General features: G+C 45.0%; 1 protein-coding gene across 2 annotated transcripts in view; it reads right to left on the reverse strand.

The window, feature by feature from the left end:
- Positions 1-1,702: 1,702 nt before the first annotated feature.
- The window catches only part of LOC124033606 (tyrosine-protein kinase CSK), a 42,076-nt gene continuing 28,530 nt past the window's right edge, over positions 1,703-15,248 (reverse strand). For both annotated transcript variants that reach the window (XM_046345696.1, XM_046345697.1), the window contains 11 exons: positions 10,682-10,795; positions 9,864-9,976; positions 7,217-7,436; positions 5,803-5,896; positions 5,468-5,533; positions 5,264-5,363; positions 5,047-5,137; positions 4,838-4,911; positions 4,413-4,608; positions 4,188-4,274; positions 1,703-3,969 (listed from right to left, as the gene is read on the reverse strand). In XM_046345696.1, the coding sequence (XP_046201652.1) occupies positions 3,787-3,969; positions 4,188-4,274; positions 4,413-4,608; positions 4,838-4,911; positions 5,047-5,137; positions 5,264-5,363; positions 5,468-5,533; positions 5,803-5,896; positions 7,217-7,436; positions 9,864-9,976; positions 10,682-10,795 (1,338 nt within the window). In that variant the 3' untranslated portion in view covers positions 1,703-3,786. The remainder of the gene's footprint in view (positions 3,970-4,187; positions 4,275-4,412; positions 4,609-4,837; positions 4,912-5,046; positions 5,138-5,263; positions 5,364-5,467; positions 5,534-5,802; positions 5,897-7,216; positions 7,437-9,863; positions 9,977-10,681; positions 10,796-15,248) is intronic.

A 15,248-nucleotide genomic window follows, 5' to 3' on the forward strand; every position in this document is an offset into this window, starting at 1 on the left:
TTTTCTACTGATATTTATATATCCATAAAAATGATACTGATTCATGATTTCGACTGGCTGAAAAAAGCTGCCTGCCTGTCTGTCTCATCCCGACTACCGACACATCCATTACTATCGACAGCTGGAGATATATGGATATAGAATATTGAAACATTGCTGCAAATGTCAGAGAGACAGACAGAAAGGTTTATAGAAATCTCCACTGTTGAAAACTAAATTTTAGTCTGAAAGAAATGTGAGATAATGTCTAAATACCTTTGATAACAGAGATCAAGTTTATAAATTGCCTGGCCTGGCTGATAAACAGTGGATTGCACAGTCAGATGGAATGAATAGGCATTTTAACATCATAGATTTAGCCGGTGGTAACTTGTGGAATAGACACTGGCTTGAATGCGGTTTTAACCTATCAGCATTCAGGACCCACCCATTGTATAAGGTCTGATATACCATGGCTTTCAGCCAATCAGCATTCAGTGCTCAAACCACCTAGTTTATAATTGGATTGTGATCACAGAAGCATTTCGAATTGGATGAGGTACCCATGAGGAGAGATGGCTTCCTGTCATAACATGGAGTAAAAGAAAGACGACCTCGCCACATTCTGTCACATGTACATTTGTCAACTCAACTACTCCAAATGGCCCAGAGGCTGAGGCACTACAATGTACACACTAACTACACAATCCACACTAGCCTCTAGTCTACAAACATCAGAATCCTCCTAGATTTAACAAAAATTGTTGGCGTAATCAGATTAATTCATGGTGGGTTTTAATTGGTTGCTGTCAAGAAATACCAGGCTTAGGAGGTACGTCGTCAGCAGAGATCCATAACATATCAAAAGCTGATTAAAACAGGACGCATCCTCCACTCAACTGTGCGAGTGAAGAACATACACTGAACTGTGTGTGTGTGTAGTTGACAGGATTGTGGCATGTAATTGTGAATGTGTGTCAGTGTGAGATGAGAATCATACGCAAAAGACCTGGAATGAACTATAACCCTTTCAAGGTAGGATGACATCTCTGTACCTCACAAGAAGCCTAATGCTACATTTGAACACACAAGAGAGGTGACTAACTATGGTGTTACCACTATCAGTATATCACACACAGGCTTTTTATTGATGCATTGCATTTTACCAGGCAGATCAATTAAAAACAAATTCTTATTTACAATGAAGGCCTGACGTAACATATTTATCTCCATCCATCCACGAGTTCTACTGGAGTAGACTACACGGTGCCAGCTGGTGGTGATCCATGGTAGTGGTACAACCATCACATGACTGGGTGAATAAGATGAATTGTTGCACTCTTGCAGTAGCGTAAGCAATAGAGATCTAAATCTGAGAGGTCCCTCTCCAGCAATGCTCCTCCTGTGTTTCCAGCAGCACTGTATAATGTGAGATGGAGTGACGGCCCAGTGTAATGATGGGTCCTGACAGCTGAGCAGAACCGCTCAGCCTTGGCTGAGAGCGCCCTGTGTTGTGTAACCAGCCCATTGTTACCACTCTGGACTGTCAGCGCCATCAACATTCATAGGAATCAAAACGAGCCAGCCAGCCAGGGACAACTGTTGGCTCCTTATGTGCAGCAAGCAACAGGGCTGGCGAGACAGGACGAGGGATGGAAACAGAAAGACACATGGGCAAAGAAGGAAGGCTTTGAGCCAGAAAGAAAGACACAAAAGCTGAAGATAATTGAGTCAAATGTTCTTTTTTCCCCTTTACAAAAAAAATACAAATACACAAGACAGAAAAAAGGCCTGTAAAGCTGTTCCATTTGAGCTGGACTGTGTGCTCTGCTCAGTTGAGCTGGACTGTGTGCTCTGCTCAGTTGAGCTGGACTGTGTGCTCTGCTCAGTTGAGCTGGACTGTGTGCTCTGCTCAGTTGAGCTGGACTGTGTGCTCTGCTCAGTTGAGCTGGACTGTGTGCTCTGCTCAGTTGAGCTGGACTGTGTGCTCTGCTCAGTTGAGCTGGACTGTGTGCTCTGCTCAGTTCAGGCTCAGAATCATTCTGTGTGCCCCCTGTCCTCAGCAGAACATCACTGGAGGCAAATGGAGGAACAGCCACTCCAGAGAAGAGAGAATGGAGAAGAGAATGAATGATGAGAGGAGCTTTAGTCTGTTTAACTGACCATTGGAAATGGAAACAGGTCAGCTGACACAGAACACTGCAGCTTCACACCTTGAAGACTCTTTTGGCACATCAGCAATATCTATTATCACACCCTCAAACACTTCTACATTCTAAAACAGAGCTGTGTGAGAGAATTATTTTAGGCTAAATCTGTGAAGTCACAGGTTCTGACAAGCATTTCGCTACACTCGCAATAACATCTGCTAACCATGTGTATGTGACCAATAAAATGTGATTTGAAGACCACAGGACCAATCCATAGTTAGAATACCTTATTCACAGTTCAACCAAATAAGATTCATTGGCCCAAGTGTATGTATGAACCCAGTGGCTATGTAAAGTGTGTGGAATTGCTGTATTACCTGTGTAAATGAATATTTACTGTGTGGGAATGTGTGTAATAGCATAATGACTCGAGGTTCACTTCATATGGAACAAACACCCAGGGCATCCCCAGTGGCCCACTGCCCTGCTGTTACCTCTATCATCCAGGACATTCACATGACTGAATAGTACCCAGGTGCTTTCAGAGGGGAGCCCCCTCTCCCTGTGATGTCAGTGTTTACATTCTTTCCACACTAATCAGATGGAATGATTTATTCATAATCATGGTAGCATAATAAACATTGAAAGCACCGACAGTTAAACCCAAGGCCTCTGGCACAGCATGCACATACCCAACCCCAGCGTTCGCTTCACACAGACACTAAAACATTCTTATATCCTTCAGTCTGTCTTTTCGTGGCTTCTTTAAGTTGTGTGTTTTTTTTTATCATTTAAATATAAAACAAGCCCACATATGATGAATCGACCATGTTGAGAAGTGCTCCTCCCTCTCCTGTTCTGTAGTCCTGTGTTGAGTTGGAGCTGGGCGCTTCCCAGCTGAGGCTCTTTATGCACTGGCCTCTTTTCTTCTCAAATGTTCACGTTCTCTTTAACGGACATAGAAGAACCTGTTCTGGAGCCGGAGGGAGACAACTTCACAAAGCAAATGAACAACCAACCTCCAAGACAAAATCAAATAAAAAAAGGGATAGAAACTGAATAGTCTGAGTGGAGGAGTAGGTTCTGGAGGCTGAGGGGATCTGGAGCTCTGTATACTGGAGGCACTTTGGCATAGGGCCAAGGCCCCAAGCAAGGCCCCGCACATCAGGGTGAGGGCCAGACAGCATGCAGCACCACACTACCACCCAACACAGAGATACAGGAATGATCATGGCACAGAGAGAGAGGAGAGATTGAGAGCACCTGATGAACATGTGGAGGAAAAGGCCAGCCTCCCCATTATCACGTTTTGGAAAATAAGAAAATCAGAAAAGAGTTTGAGGTGGTGACAATGCCACAGTGGAGAGACTGGGAGAACATGAGGAAGGGGATAGAGGGAGGTCGATGGAGTGAAGAGAGGAAGACAACCAGCTGACAGAAAGCAATACAACACACACTGTTCCTTTCTTTCAGAAGAGTAGAGGGGGAAGGTAACACAGGGGAGGGTTTACTACAGTCCCAGGTCAGGCATCAGACAGGGTGTGGTCTACAGGTGAAGCAGGCAGATGACTTCCGCTCCTGCTCCAGTTAGTTTCCCCCAGCCTGGACGCTCCCTCCCTCCGCTCTAGTCTGCTGTGTCTTTCCTCTAGTCTGCCCCTCACAGGTAGAGCTCCTTGGCTCTGATATGTGACAGCTTGTCTCTCAGCATGCGGAAGGAGGGCCGCAGCCCCACGTCCAGGGTCCAGCACTGCTTCATGACGTCGTAAACCACCACCGGGCAACCGTCGGGGGCGTCCATCTTGTAACCCTTCTCCACCCGCGGCACCACCTCCTTCAGGGGCTGAGGAGCAGAGAGGAGGGTGTTATCAACCACATACTCTACTAGTACGTTCTAACATCCTTCACTGTCTGAACAGCAGCCTCAACCTATCTGCCTGTGCACAAGCTTCAGCTATTAAATGATACGAAATACATCACTCATCAAGATATAGCCATTTTTGCCTTGCATTGGAGAAGGCAATACAGAAAGTTGCTGCCCCCTGCTGGAGGCATACTTACAATTCTGGGGTAAGGCACACGCCCAAAGGAGTAGATCTCCCATAGCAGGATACCATAACTCCACACGTCTGACTTAGTGGAGAACCTCTAGAGGGAGCAGAGAGAGAGGCTGAGGTCAACTACACAAGACACAAAGACAGAGCTTAGGCTACACTATTTAAACATCCTCCCATCTACACTCCCTCCCTCCCTCCTTCATCCAATCCCCTCTTTTTCCACCCTCACCTTCTCTCGCAGGGCTTCGGGGGAGGTCCATTTGACAGGCAGTTTGGCAGTGTCCTGTGTGGACGAGGCCTCCTTGGTCAGACCAAAGTCGCTGACCTTGGCGATGTTGTCGTCAGACACCAGCACGTTCCGGGCTGCCAGGTCTCTGTGCACAAAGTTATTGGCCTCCAGGTACTCCATGGCTTCACATACGTCACTGCACAGCAGGGGAGAACGAGGAGAGGAGGAGTCACCAAATGGAGATGTGAAACGCAGAGAGAGAAACAATGGGATCACTCAGCCAAGACAAATAACTCATTTCATTGTAGATAAGTGATAGCAATAGCCATTTAAAATACTTTGGTTTCTGGCATCCTCTCCAGGGAAATCACATTATAATTGAATAAAGAAATCCAATACTGCAGAACTTCCTGAGGATGACTTACAGTGAGAATTTGAGTAAACAGTCTCCTCCCAGCACGGTCCGTCCTCGAGAACGGAGGTAGTCCACTAGGCTGCCCTGTGGTGGGGGGAGAGGGGGACGGCTGTCAAGCTGGGAAGCAGGAACAGACCCTATCATAAAGAGAAAGTGGACTCCAGCCCACGGCCTAGATAAGAGTAGTCCCTGGACAAGCAATAGACTAGACTGAAGTACCTTGGCCATGTACTCTGTGACGATGTAGAGACTCCCCCTCTCCTCTACGATCACCCCCAGCAGCTGAACCAGGTTGTTGTGCCTCAGTTGCCTGCAGGGAAGAGAGAGGGTTTTTAGTGACATAGCTACACACTAAGGTGTACAGACACAGAAACACACAGTAATAAGGAATTAGAGAAAGTGGGTAAGACCATAAAACAGAATGGTTGAGACTTACGTCATGACGGAGGCCTCAGCGATGAACGCCTGGGCCGTGGCGTCGTGTTTGATGCACTTCACTGCCACCTTGGTCCCTCTGTAGTCCCCCACCATCACATCTGAACAGATACATAGAGATGTAACATTGGACAACGACACACAGATCTCACACGGGATGGAAAGAGACATCTTTATCAGCGCTGGTCTCAGTCAGGGTCTTTACCTCCAAACTCCCCTTTGCCAATGGTCTGGATGAGCTTGAGTTCCTTTCTGTTCAAGGCCCAGCCACCTGTGTGTGTGTGTGTGTGTGTGTGTGTGTGTGTGTGGGGGGAAATCGAGAGAGAGAGAAAGTCAGACTCTGGTTCCAGCAGAACTAATGAAATATCATCATTCCCCAGACAGAGCAAAGCACAAGGTTAAAGACTTACTGCTAATTCAAGTGATTAAACCCAGATTTCCTGTACTACAGAAGATGAAGACAGACTGAGTCACTGTGTATTCTTACAGACCAGGAGTGACTCAGAGAATGGAAACACAAGGTTAGTAAAGTGTTCTTACTCCTGGAGAATTCATCCTGGGCGGCCACCGTTCCCTCCATCAGCTTTGGCTTGATGAGTCTGGTACAGAGGCCGTCGGCATCTTTAGTGTAGTGCTGAATGGAGATCGGCGAGAGAGAACATGGTGAGTTGGATAGTGTGTATATTAACAGTAGCTGCATAATCACACTGAGGAGGTAGAACTGCATTGTCAACCGTATGTCAAAGGCCAGACAACAAAGAGCACGAGTCAAGAAGGCTGGGGTGAAAAGGATGCTGGGATTGTAGTGCTAGAGGAGACTCTGCTAATCAACAGGAGAAGCATGGGAATTGTGTGTTTGGTGGTGAGGTCACTAACCACCCCTTCACTTTTGATACACTCACATAATCCTGTCGACACCAACTGGTCTACATGTGATCATGTTAACCAGTCAAACACACCGGCCATCCTTTTGACCTGTGATTAGTTTGTTAATCAATGGAGAAGCACCCAGTCATAGAGCGCAATCTGACTGCCACTGTGTTTTACATGTGAGTAGCAGTCACAACCACCAGAGGGCAGCATGGTATAGGAACTATTGTACAAGCTACTAAACAAATATATTCATGTCAAAACTGTATTTGAGCTTTAAAGACCAATTATCAAATTAACACATTATTTCTATTGCAGTCATGAAACCAAGGTTATATAACTGATAATTGGACAATACAAAAAGAATCAATGTGCCTGAATACACACAAGCACCCACCATCTATAAAAACCCAAGTACATGTGATTGACTAATCCCTTAAACGCAACAGTGTTTGATTTCCATTATGTGGTTAACACCACAAATCCCACTGAATGTGGGTCTATTAACAGGGAAGGATACTTGTGTGGAGCTTGTGATAGACATGGGGCAGCAGGGTAGCCTAGTGGTTAGAGCATTGGACTAGTAACATGAAGGTTGCAAGTTCAAACCCCCGAGCTGACAAGGTACAAATCTGTCATTCTGCCCCTTAACAGGCAGTTAACCCACTGTTCCTAGGCCATCATTGAAAATAATAATTTGTTCTTAACTGACTTGCCTAGTTAATTAAAGATAATATAAATAAAGAAATAGGCCAGTGGAGAGTAAGGGGGAAAAGAATGTGAGAAATTCAGCCACAATATTAGAGAGCCTATTTTAAAAAAGGCAGAACAAGCTATAGGGTGAAAAATAAAAATAAAGGTACAGCCGACTAGCGCTTGCTAACATTATCTTAAATCCATACTTGGAGAAAAAGTATCAATAAAATAATATTAATTTCTCCCCGATCAATAACTTTTGCCTTCAACTATGTCACTAAGCATCATTGTTGAGTACCATAACACCATACAGGGAAGGCAGAGTGGGAGGAAGTAGCATAAACAGTAAGAAATAGGGAGCGTGTGGGACAGGCTGACACCGCCTTACCTCCACCAGCTGCATGAGGTTCTGGAAGAACTCCTCCTCGTCGATGCTGAGCTTGCCGTTGTGGTAGATGATGCGGTAGTGCTCCACCTTACCATCACAGCTGACACACAAGGTGTAGTCCCCGGGGTAGTTGGTGCTCTCCCTCGCCAGGAACAGACCAGTCTCTGGGGGGTAGAGGAGGAGCTCTGCCTGCTCCCTCGTTATCTTACCATGGAACCATCTGGAGATGGACACGAGAAGGAGAGGAGAGAGGGGGAGGGACAGGACACAGAGATAGGGCCTTAGTGGACTACAGAAAATTACCATACCAAGGTCATGAAAAGGGCAAAAATACCATTTATAAGTAGAGGGGAGATCTACTCATTATTGCTAGCGTGCAATGTAACGCATACAAAGCCCTGTATTAAAGAGTTGATAAACAGTCAGTCATAGACAAGGTAAAGGGGACAACAGCAGTAGATCAGCATAATGTAAGGCAGTGGCATTTCTAGGCAGTTGTACTTAGAGCAGTGGAGTGAGTCTGTCTGCGTCTCAAGGAGCCAGTGAGAAAGTGCCTTGGCGTAAACAGGAAACACAGACACAGAAAAACACACATGGGCAGGCAGAGACGGAAACTGACACAGGCTTTGCAATAACAGGAAAATGCAAAGCAGCTCAGGGCAGGCAAGGCACAAGGCAGGGTCTATCAGACCTCTATATTCATAGAGAGGTGAGACCACACAGAGGAGAGTGGCTTTTAGAGAGAACAGCACAGTGGCTCTCATCCCCTCAGAACAGTCTATGAAACCTGCTCCCGGCTGACCGCAAGGCAAGCTGCAGGACACTGGACTTAGAAAGCTCTCTTAGGGAAAACACACATGGTTCCCTTCTTTGTTTTGCCTCAAGCTATTAAACACAGCCTCCATCTCACCTCATGTACAAAATCTACAGGCTTCTACTGGATAAACTCCACCCCTTGCTTGGCTTTTTCCTTAAGATCATTCATCTCTTATCTGTAGTAGACCCTAACACAGAATCCCCCAGCAGTATGGAAACAGGAGCAGTAGGAGGTCCACAGGGGTCTCTCTGGGGGCTGGTGAGTTAAGGGTAATCAAAGTGTGTAATTGATTTACACAGTTCCCTTCCTCCCTCCGTTGCCCAGCACAAAGACAGACAGAGCAGGGCCTGTGCAAAGCGGCTTAATGCGGAGAGAGGATTGAGTTGATTAGATCAGCGGAGCTGCTTCTCCATGGACAGCAGCCTCCTTAACTCCCATTAATCTGAGAACAGGCGCAGTAAGCCAGCAGTCAGCCAGACACTGAGTAACCAACAGCCAAAACACAGGAGGAGCACACAGGAGCTACCAGCCAAACATATGACCAACCAGTCAGACTATTTAATGAGGAAGCAGGGAATGTAATATGCCATTTATATGTTTCAGTTTCTGCTATTCACTAGGGAGAACAGGCTGCTAGAAGTAAGGGGGAAATAGAGTAAGGAAGGACAGTGGGGAAGGAGGTAGGAGAGAGAGACTGCAGTGAGCAGGGGACGGAGGCCTTTTGCCAGTATTATTTAGGGTGGTGCTGTAACCCCACCTCCCTTCCAACAGAGTGGATGATTTCCAGCAGGTGGCAGCAGTGAGCTGTGAGGTCAAAGAGCAGCATCTCTCAGGGTGTGGAGATCAGACCCAAGAACACAGCTGACACTGTTAGTTATATAAGCCAACAGGGAGTTTTCCCCAAGACATCTGTTACCAATTCATAATAACATAACAACAACCCCCCTCAGACTCACACCACTAACCACACCTCTCTGAGGGTATCCACAGGGCTGATGTATTATTGGCTGTATTTACAGAGAGTTTGCTCTCTTACAGCTGAAGGAGAGCAGTGGACTCTGCCCAGTCCCTCCACTGGTGACCTCTACTTTAAACCCACTCACTCCCTCTAGTCAGTTCCCTGTCCAGTGGAGTAGCCTTGCCTTTGTCTTCCTTGTAACACTTGACTGGTTGCCCTTCACCACACAGCTTGAGCTTTCCTCTCCTCAGCTGGGCGGTTAAGCTCAGAAGAATGAGATGTGTGAGAGAGAGACAGACACCATCAGTGCGTTTTGGTCCAACACGTTTGAGTGCATCAACTTATAATATAATAATAATATATGCCATTTAGCAGACGCTTTTATCCAAAGCGACTTACAGTCATGTGTGCATACATTCTACGTATGGGTGGTCCCGGGAATCGAACCCACTACCCTGGCGTTACAAGCGCCATGCACTACCAACTGAGCCTTGTCCTGTGTGTGTGTGTGAGTGAGATAACTGTGATTATCTCCTGGCCTATCTCCTGGCCTCCAGTTTTATACCATTTGCATAAGTCTAATTTTTTTCCTCTTTTGAAATAGCTGGCCCTTCAAAGAGCCAGATTCAAATCGGAGCAGCACTTAGCCCCACCCACATTGGCAGGCAGCCACCCAGAGAGCAGACGGGACAGAGAAGAGGCAGTAAAAAAATAAATATTACCAACGTCTCCTGTCAGGCCTTTGTAACACCCCCCTTCTAATGAACTAAGCACCATAGTCATACCTTTAATATACAGTGAAACATGGGAACCTCTCACAGGTAAGGGCACATCTTATGTGACAGAGCAGCAAGGTCCGATCATGTACTTACGGCATAAGACTGAGTTTTCCCCCTGACTTGACCCCTTCCCTTTTCTGGACGTAGTTAGCTGGGATGGTGCCCTCTCTGCCCACTGTGTTCTTCGCTTTGTACCAGTTGGGATCCTGAAATAGCAGCAGAAACACCCTTTAACCTCTACGGGATCTGTGTACTAACGTAGGCTATGTGATTAGCATGAGGATGTAAGTAACAAAACATTTTCCCAGGACATAGAAATATCAGATATGGGCAGAAAGCTTGAATTATTGTTCTTCTAACTACACTGTAAGATGTACAGTAACTGTTGCTGTGAAATAATACCATGCTATTATTTGAGGAGAGTGCACAATTATGAACTTGAAAATGTATTAACAAACCAATTAGGCAGTCTTGATACAACATTTTGAACAGAAATGCAATGGTTAATTGGATCAGTCTAAAACTTTGCACATACACTGATGATCTAGTGGCCAAAATCTATATTGTGCCTGGGCTGGAATAATACTTTATGGCTTTCTCTTGCATTTTAAAGATGGTACAAAAAAGTGTGTGTTGTCCTTTACCAGATCCAATGTGTTATATTCTACTACATTAACTTCACATTTCCACAAACTTCAGTGTTTCCTTTCAAATGTAATCAAGAATATACATATCCTTGCTTCAGCTCCTGAGCTACAGGTGTCATTTTAGGTGAAAATTGAAGAAAAAAAGGGTCCAATCCTTAAGCGGTTTTAACACAGTTGTATAATACCTGTATAACTACACAAGTCCAGCACTATAACGGTTTTACACTTACATTTCCACAGTTTGGAAAGGTGAGCCGTGCTTACCCTGGTGACTCCAATTATGGTCAACACATCTCCTTTACAGAAAGGCAGGTCCTGTTCATTTGTCGACTGGAAGTTGTACTTGGCTACACACTCTGTGCCAGGCAACCATGGCACCTAGGTCACGAGTGAAGAGGAGAGGCGCTGTTATAAAGGCTGAGATTGACTACAGTGAAAGGTTACAGATAGTCATAGCTTGGACGAGTGAATAGCATTTATGTCGTCATTGACACTCAATTGCAATCGGGTTAAAATAACACATAACAAGCATTTAAAAAAGGTCTACTATTCAAATCTTAAATAAGCATGCACCATTCAGAAAATGTAGAACTAAGAACAGATATAGCCCTTCATTCACTCCAGACCCGACTGCCCTTGACCAGCACAAAAACATCCTGTGGGGTACTGCATTAGCATTGAATAGCCCCCGCGATATGCAACTTTTCAGGAAAGTTCAGAACCAATATACACAGGCAGTTAAGAAAGCAAAGGCTAGCTTTTTCAAAAATAAATTTGCACAAACTCCAAAAAGTTCTGGAACACTAAAGTCCATGGCGAATAAGAGCACCTCCTCCCAGCTGCCCACTCTACTGAGGCTAGGAAACACTGTCACCGATAAATCTATGATAATTTCAATAAGCATTTTTCTACGGCTGGCCATGCTTTCCACCAGGCTACCCCTACCCCAGTCAACAGCTCTGCAACCCCCCCAGAGCAACTTGCCCAAGCCTCCCCATTTCTCCTTCACCCAAATCCAGATAGCAGATGTTCTGAAAGAGTTGCAAAATCTGGACCCCTACAAATCAGCTGGGCTAGACAATCTGGACCCTCTCCTTCTAAAATTATCCACCAATTGTTGCAACCCCTATTACTAGCCTGTTCAACCTCTCGTAACGTCTGAGATCCCCAAAGATTGGAAAGCTGCCGCGGTCATCCCCCTCTTCAAATGGGGTGACACTTTAGACCCAAACGGTTACAGAACTTTATCTATCCGACCCTGCCTTTAAAAAAGTATTCGAAAGCCAAGTTAAAAAACAGATCACTGACCATTTCGTACCTTCTCCACAATGCAATCTGGTTTCCGAGCTGGTCATGGGTGCACCTGAGCCACGCTCAAGGTCCTAAACGATATCATAACCGCCATCAATAAAAGACAATGTGCAGAAGTCTTCATCAACCTGGTCAAGGCTTTCGACTCTGTCAATCACAACATTCTTATTGGCAGACTCAACAGCCTTGGTTTCTCTAATGACTACCTCGCTTGGTTCACCAACTACTTCTCAGAGTTGTGTGTCAAATCGGAGGGCCCGTTGTCCGGACCTCTGGCAGTCTGTGGGGGTGCCACAGGGTTCAATGATGCATCGCTAGCAGCTGTCTTGCTGCTGGTGATTCTCTGATCCACCTCTACGCAGATGACACCATTCTGTAAACTTCTTGCCCTTCTTTGGACACTTAACAAACCTCCAGATGAGCTTTAATGCCATACAACTCTCCTTCCATAGCCTCCAACTGCTCTTAAATGCAAGTAAAACTAAATGCATGTTCTTCAACCGATACCCACCCGCCCGTCTAGAATCACTACTCTGGATGGTTGACTTAGAATATGTGGACAACTACAAATACCTAGGTGTCTGGTTAGACTGTAAACTCTCCTTCCAGACTCGCATCAAGCATCTCCAATCCAAATCTAGAATCAACTTCCTATCTTGCAACAAAGCATCCTTCACTCATGCTGCCAAACATACCCTCGTAAAACTGACTGTCCTACCGATCCTAGTCACCATAGCAGCACCCACCCGTAGCACGCGTTCCAGAAGGTATATTTCACTGGACACCCCCAAAGCCAATTCCTCCTTTGGCCGCCTTTCCTTCCAGTTCTCTGCTGCTAATGACTGGAACGAATTGCAAAAATCACTGAAGCTGGAGACTTAGATTTCCCTCACTATATTTAAGCATCAGCTGTCAGAGCAGCTTACAGATCATTGCCCATCCAACTACCTCATCCGCATATTTGTGCCAGCAGCATACCACCCTGCATACCACTGCTGGCTTGCTTCTGAAGCTAAGCAGGGTTGGTCCTGGTCAGTCCCTGGATGGGAGACCAGATGCCCTCCAACACCACTTCCAGCAGCCAGTAGGAGGTACTCTTTCCTCTGGTCTAAAAAATATCCCAATGCCCCAGGGCAGTGATTGGGGACACTGCCCTGTGTAGGGTGCTGTCTTTCGGATGGGACATTAAACGGGTGAGGTCATTAAAGATCCCATGGCACTTATTGTAAGAGTAGGGGTGTTATCCCCAGTGTCCTGGCTAAATTCCCAATCTGACCCTCAAATCATCACTGTCACCTAATAATCCCCAGTTCACAATTGGCTCATTCATCCCCCTCTTTCACTGTAACTATTCCCCAGGTAGTTGCTGCAAATGAGAACGTGTTCTCAGTCAACTTACCTGGTAAAATAACGTAAAAATACTTTTTATTTTGCTCCTTTGCACCTCAGTATTTCTACTTGCACATTCATCTTCTGCACATCTATCGCTCGTGTTTAATTGCTAAATTGTAATTGTTTCGCCACTATGGCCTATTTATTGCCTTACCTCCATAATCTTACTACATTTGCACACACTGTATATAGACTTTTCTATTGTGTTATTGACTGTAAGTTTATTTATTCTATGTGTAACTGTGTTGTTTGTATCACAATGCTTTGCTTCATCTTGGCCAGATCGCAGTTGTAAATGAGAACTTGTTCTCAACTAGTTAAATAAAGGTGGCGGGGAAAAAAATAGCTACACTGGTTTGTCCAACACGCTGTTCAGACCATATAGCATGTGGGCCTATTCTTTAGGCATTAACTGAGGCTCCTACATCTAAACGGTGGTGTTGTGGCATTAGTGTTGTAAATAGCATCTTCACAGGAGTCATGGTTGAATGTTATCAGCTAGAGGCAATGACAGTACACAGCAGTGTGTGTGTGTGTGTGTGTGTGTGTGTGTGTGTGTGTGTGTGTGTGTGTGTGTGTGTGTGAGAGAGAGACACACAAGGTGTCCAAAATGGCACCATATTCCCTGGAGGCTCTGGTCATAAGTAGTGCACTATATAGGGAATAGGGTGGGCCGCAGCCACTATCCTCATATAACCTGGTGTATTCCTGAAGCAATGCACTACGCACAGCTCTGTATGTCTGATATCGTTATCGGGACACACATCCCTCAATCATTTCCTGATAGGAGTCAGAGAGACGAGCGTCACAGAGGGAGCGATGTGAGAGTTATGTACTGTTGTGTGCCAAAGATTAAAATAATTTGGGTTGATAAGCAAATGTGAATATGGTAGATGCAAGGGGGTTGTAATCATATGCTTTGTGGCTGCTGGCAGATGAAAAGCAGAAGCACTAATGTCAGTCAGGAAATATGACACGTCTGGAAGGGGTACGGCACATTAGAATGTGTGTGTAAGTAGGATGCGTGCGTGCATTAGTGATTCATGGGTCGACTCATAACCTGCAGTCCCCGTGGTTGTATCTACGGGGCAGGCGCGTTTAGGGTCATGCCATATTGTGTGGATGAAGGTGGGTTGGGTTGAATAAAAGAGAAAACAATACCTTTAAAAGAAAAGAAAAAGGACAATGTAGAATTCTTGTGCATTTTATAATAACAGGCCACACTGGTTCCCTTTCATTACTTTAGGCTGTCAGCCTGAGCTTCAGGGCCCAACTGTACGTGCGTCAAATGGCCTATACACCAATCACAAAATGATTTTGGGAACAGGCAGAGAAAGTTGGGAGTTTAATTCAATAAGAGAAAAGCTGCGAAATGGAAAGCTGAAAATAAAGAGAAGCGAAGGCCAGAGAAGTAATGTTTGGGAAAGCATTGGTGACGTGGTAAGAGGATGATAGCAGTGTTCTGTGTGATGGCTCTGTACAAATTTGACAGTCACAAGACTGGGGACATCAAATATGCCTATGGCACATCAAGGGAACAGTAGCCTATTGTTCAGATGGGTTCAATGGAAAATTTAATCTGGACACTAACCTCTCATAGCCTTAATATTAACACCTGCAGAATTAAACATTTCTTGCAGTAAAATGATAGACCAAATGTAGGCAACATTTTTACTCAGGAACAGAGTGGAGAAATGATTTCTTTCTTTCATCTAGTGAGAATGCAAATGCACAGTTAGACGGCACCTCTTCATGCGGTATATTTGTTGGAATCATAAAAGCTGATAGTATTACAACCACATAAGATTTCAGTTCTGCTTGGGTGCATATTTTATCAGAAACATGTTGGATCGTTTTCATAGCTTTCTATTTCCTTACAACGGGACAAAATTTGCACAGAAAATCTTATTTTTTGAGTTTTAAATTAAAATGTAAAAAATCCACCCAACCAGTCCCTAAACATCTTTGCTCTGCAAAAGAAGCAGGGATGACAGAACTTTTACCGATGTCAACTAGATTGAAGCATTCATTCTATCGATTTATGACAATATTATGTTGAGCAAGGATTTATTTAGTCTTCTACGGCAGTGATTCTCAACCAGTGCATGGTTATAAGTGGGTTGTAGGT

Source organism: Oncorhynchus gorbuscha, linkage group LG04, assembly GCF_021184085.1.
Source record: "Oncorhynchus gorbuscha isolate QuinsamMale2020 ecotype Even-year linkage group LG04, OgorEven_v1.0, whole genome shotgun sequence".
Classification (NCBI taxonomy): Eukaryota; Metazoa; Chordata; class Actinopteri; order Salmoniformes; family Salmonidae; genus Oncorhynchus; species Oncorhynchus gorbuscha.